The 4,290-nt window shown below is 62.5% G+C and overlaps 1 protein-coding gene across 1 annotated transcript in view; it reads left to right on the top strand.

The window, feature by feature from the left end:
* Positions 1-4,290, top strand: part of DLK1 (delta like non-canonical Notch ligand 1) — a 26,713-nt gene that overhangs the window by 15,063 nt on the left and 7,360 nt on the right. Inside the window, exon 7 of the mRNA XM_077780822.1 lies at positions 3,230-3,427. Coding sequence (XP_077636948.1) covers positions 3,230-3,427 — 198 coding nt within the window. The remainder of the gene's footprint in view (positions 1-3,229; positions 3,428-4,290) is intronic.

Here is a 4,290-nt window from a genome sequence, read left to right as displayed (position 1 = left end):
AGCCGGTCACGCGCCTCTCCGGGCTGCGCCACGAGGCCCGAGCACCAGGTACGCTCTTCCGCCACGTTCCCCGCTCTCCACTCGGCCGAGCACGCGGCCACTTCACACTGAAGAGGCTTTTCTCTGATTGAACTTGAAACCAAGCCGACGTGTTCGTGTTCTCGAGCCTAAATGTACCCGGGTGCGCCTCTCATTTTCCTCCACCCTCCGCCCCCGGGGCCCCCTCCCCTCCGCAGGAGAAGAGAGAATCTCTCTCTCTCTTCAAAGCCGAACTCTCTCTAGCTTGGGGAAAGGATGGGGATGGTGGCTGCTGGGTATCTTTTTGGTGTTCGTTCAAGCCCTCACCACCTCCCCCCACCAAGATGGCTGCACGCACCCCGGGGAGATGCCCTTGGGGTCTTCCCAGGGTCCCCCCGGGCCTGCCTGCGCTCTGGCCACTGTGGCTGAGCCGAGAGCCAGCGCGTGGATTCCGTGCTGCGCACTCACTGCACACCCGGCTCAGAACCTCGAGCCTCAGTGCGCTGGTCTGTGAACTGCAGCTTTGCAGTGCCCTCCAGCCCAACTTTGAGGAGGCCCCGATAAGAATTCAAATCCAAGGGGACAGTCGGGGAGAGGAGGAAAAGGCAGGCCCCCCATTCTCGCCTGTAGCCCACGGAACTCAGGGGCTGTGGCCTGGTGGTGGGGAGGTCCCTGCCCCCACTGTGTCTAAATTTCAGTTCCACGACTCTCATCACAAGAGCCGGAGCCCCGGACCTGGCCCTGCCTCGTGAGATGGCCACTGTCTCGGAAGAGCTCCGTCGCCCACAGGGCTGGAGGAGGGAGGGAGGACGGAGAATGCATGGGGTTTGGGAGAGGGAGAGAGAAGGGAGAACAGAGGCACCCGTGAGTCTTTGCCAGGCCTCAGTTTCCCTGACTGGATAATGTCCCACTCGGCCCAGACCAGTGGGGATGCAGAGACCTCCAGAAACCACAATGCAGTCCTGGCAGAAACAAAGCCTCAGGCTTTGGAGATTCTCGGCTGTAGGGGGGCGCACAGCAGATGTCAAGATGCGGTGGAGGCGAAGTCCCCCCCTGCAGCTGCCTAGCCCCCACTGTGCACGCCCAGGACTAGCTGGTCTCTGAGGCCCCTCCAGCTGGGCCCTGCTGCGTTTCCTTGATCAGCAGTTCTGCCTTTAATCAAGCGGTCTGGTGCAGGCCGAGGGCAACGTCAGCCTTCGAGAAGGGAGGAGGGGTGAATGGGCGGGGGCCAGTCTGGAGAAAACTTCTACCTCTCACCTCCCTTGCTGCCCCGGGGAGTCAGGCCCGGGGAGCTGGGCTGGCCTCCGGGAAGAAGGACCAGAAGACTCAGAGACTCCAGGCAGAGGGAAGGAACCTAGCTCGAAGCTCAGGCCTCCAGCCCCACGATCCAGCCCCACGGTGGGCAGCTCTGGTCCCTGATACCTGTGTAGACCCTGGGCCACGCCACCCACGCTCAGCTGACCAGGCAGCCAAGCATTTCCTGGGGGGCTGGGGGCTGCTCACCAACTTTGGGAGCCCCTCTGCTCTCTGGCGGGCAGGGGTTAAGAGGGAGGGGAGCGGTGCACAGATGAGGAGGGGTCACTCTGGCTCCTCCAGCCCTCAGGTCTGCTTGCACACAGCAGGCGGTGCCTACTTCTCCCCAAGGGACCTGGTTGGCATTTTCATGCTCTCTGTGCACAGCCTTGAAGCTTCTGACAGTCACGGACCTCCCCTCTCCCCACGGCTCCTAAGCTACCCTTTCTCACCATCTTGCTTGCTGAAAAGAAATCTCCAGTCTCCTGAATTTACAAACACTTTACTGAGACCGACAGAAACCTACAGACAGCTCCAGGCTCCCAGGTCTGGAACCGCAGGAAAAGACTCCTCCCAGCTTCCACCCTGCAGGGGGCTCTAAAGAGGGCCAGATCAGAACCAGTTCTAGAAAGAACCAGCCCACTGGGGTGGAGGCCCAGAGGCAGCTTGCGGAGGAAGGCAGGAAGGGGGCCAGGTCTTGAAAGCACAGCGGTTTTCTACTTAGGAAAACCCACGTTCCCTCCCGGGCCAGGTGTGCATCCCTGCTTTCAGACAAGGGGACTGGGCCTTGAGGGGCCATAGGGATCTCCCGGGGCCCTCAGCAGGCAGGGGATGGAGCCGGGATTAGCGAGCAGGGGCCTAGGCGGCCAAAGAAGTGCCCTTTCGGCCTAAGCCCCTGACATTTGGACACAAATGCCCTTGGGTGAGACTGCCCTCCTCAGGCCTCCCTCCCTTTCCAGAAGTGGGGAGGGCGGCGGCCAGAAGGGACTGAGATCGGAAAGGGAGGGGTCTAGATGAAGGTGTACGTGCTGGCCTAGTTGGGGCTCCACACAGTCCACACGGCACCCCGTGACTCGGTTGGGAGGAGGCCCTCAGCCCAGAGATCCCCCGCCCCTCCCCAGTGTCTGGCTCAGAAGCCAGCCCTTCCCAATCTGCCCGCTGTGGAGGATAATTTTGGAGGGTGAGGTCAGGGTCCTTGGAGGGAAGAAAGGAGGGGGGGGTCAGGGAAGCTGGGGCCATCTCCACACAGTGGCCAGTTGAACCTCCAGGCCTGGCCCGCCCGCCACTCTCGGCACCCCCGGGGGCCGTGGGCCACAGACCTGCCATCTCTGAACTCAAGTTTCTTCTTTTGAGAAGACTCCCCGGAAGAGATTGGGGTAACGGAAAGGAAGGGGCCCGGGGTGGGTGCCTGGTCGGGGGCTGCTCCCTCCAGCCTGTCGCTCAAGCGATTCCCAACGGCACCCCCCGCCCCCACTTCTGGGTCTTCTGCAGAGAACACTGAACACCAAGGAAGAGGCACCTTCCACAAGGGGAATGGGGTGGGGGCTTCCCTTCAGCCCCTGTGGAGTCGGCCCAGGGCCGCGGCGCCCTCCCACGGCTGCTTCCTTTGGGAGAGCAGACTAGGGGCCTCAGTGCCCTTGTGTGTCCTAGGGCGCCCCGGGGCCTGACTTCCCGCACCATCCTGAGGATGGAGNGATCACGCACCCCTCCTCCCTGTGGGAAAGGGGAGGCCGGGAAATGCGTGAGACCCACCCCCTGCACCTGGGATCTATATGCAGATTAATCTATGCAGAAGAAGCATAAATAAGTGAGCCATCTAAAGGCCATGACGTCCTGGTACCCTTCCCCAGGAAGGTAAACTCCTTTCCTCTCCTTCTATCACCTGCCCCCCCACCCCCTTCCCTACTTCCCCCTCCAGAGGCCTGATCAGAATCCGGGCCTGTCTGATCTGCCTGGGAGAGTCTCTAAGCCCAGGCTGGGGGCTTTTGCCAGGAGCCCTCGGGAGGGGCCGGTGTCTGGCAAGGTCGGCATCCCCACCCCCACAACCCCCGTGACTCCTCTGGAGGCCTCCCAGTATGTCCGGAGTATGTGCCGGGGTCTCGGGGCGCAGCTGTGGGTGTGTGTGTGAGTGTGAGCTTGTCCACATGTGTCACTGCGGGCGAAGACGGGTGTGATGGGGCTGGCGTGTGCGTTGCGCGACAGTACACGTGTGTGTGGGTGAGTGTGTAACCAAGAGCCCGTGCTCTGTGGGTCTGGGGGACCGGGTGTGTGTGCTTGTGACTCTCAGGCGCGTGGCTGGCTGTCCACACGCGTGTGAGGGTCTGTCTGCGTGCCTAAGGCCCTGTCCGGATGCTGGCGTGCGCGTGGGTGTCTGTGTGTTTACAAGGGAACCGCATGTTGAGGTGTGCACGCGGCTGGGCACGTGCCTCTGTGCGGACGGGCTGGGGCACATGTTGAAAGATGCCCGGGGTTTCATAACCGTGTGTCCGCTGGCCTCTCTGCGTGCCTATGACTGCGCATGTGGTGCTCCCGACGATTTCTATAACCCGGGTTTGCATCGCAGCGTGTGCTGGTGGTGCAGTGCGTGTGTCTGCATTTCCTTGCGTCTTTAGAGCCAGGGGCAGGGGGTAGAAGGCTTTCCATCCGTGTTCCCCCCAGCGCGTGTGTGTTTCGAGCGTGTTCTGCGTCTCCAGAGTGCGCATCTGTGTTTGCCTGGCCGTGTGAACCATGGCCTGCGTGCTCGGGACCTTGGCCATAAGTGTTCTGGTGTTTCTCTGCGTGTTTCTGTATTCCGAGCGCGCGCTTGCGTCTTCCTGGGGTCTGCGGCCCGGCCCCGGCTCCCCCCCCGCCACTTGTCCCAAGCGGGGCCGCATGTGCGCGCCCACGGGCCGTCCCGCATACAGAACGTGTGCCCCTCGCGCGCGGGGTACCTGTGCCCGTCTAGCCAAGAGCGCTCCGTGCGCGCGAGCGGCTCTCCGG

The sequence above is a fragment of the Crocuta crocuta genome, unplaced genomic scaffold (assembly GCF_008692635.1).
Source record: "Crocuta crocuta isolate KB4526 unplaced genomic scaffold, BGI_CrCroc_1.0 scaffold299, whole genome shotgun sequence".
Lineage (NCBI taxonomy): Eukaryota > Metazoa > Chordata > Mammalia > Carnivora > Hyaenidae > Crocuta > Crocuta crocuta.
This window is presented reverse-complemented; position numbering and strand designations above follow the sequence as displayed.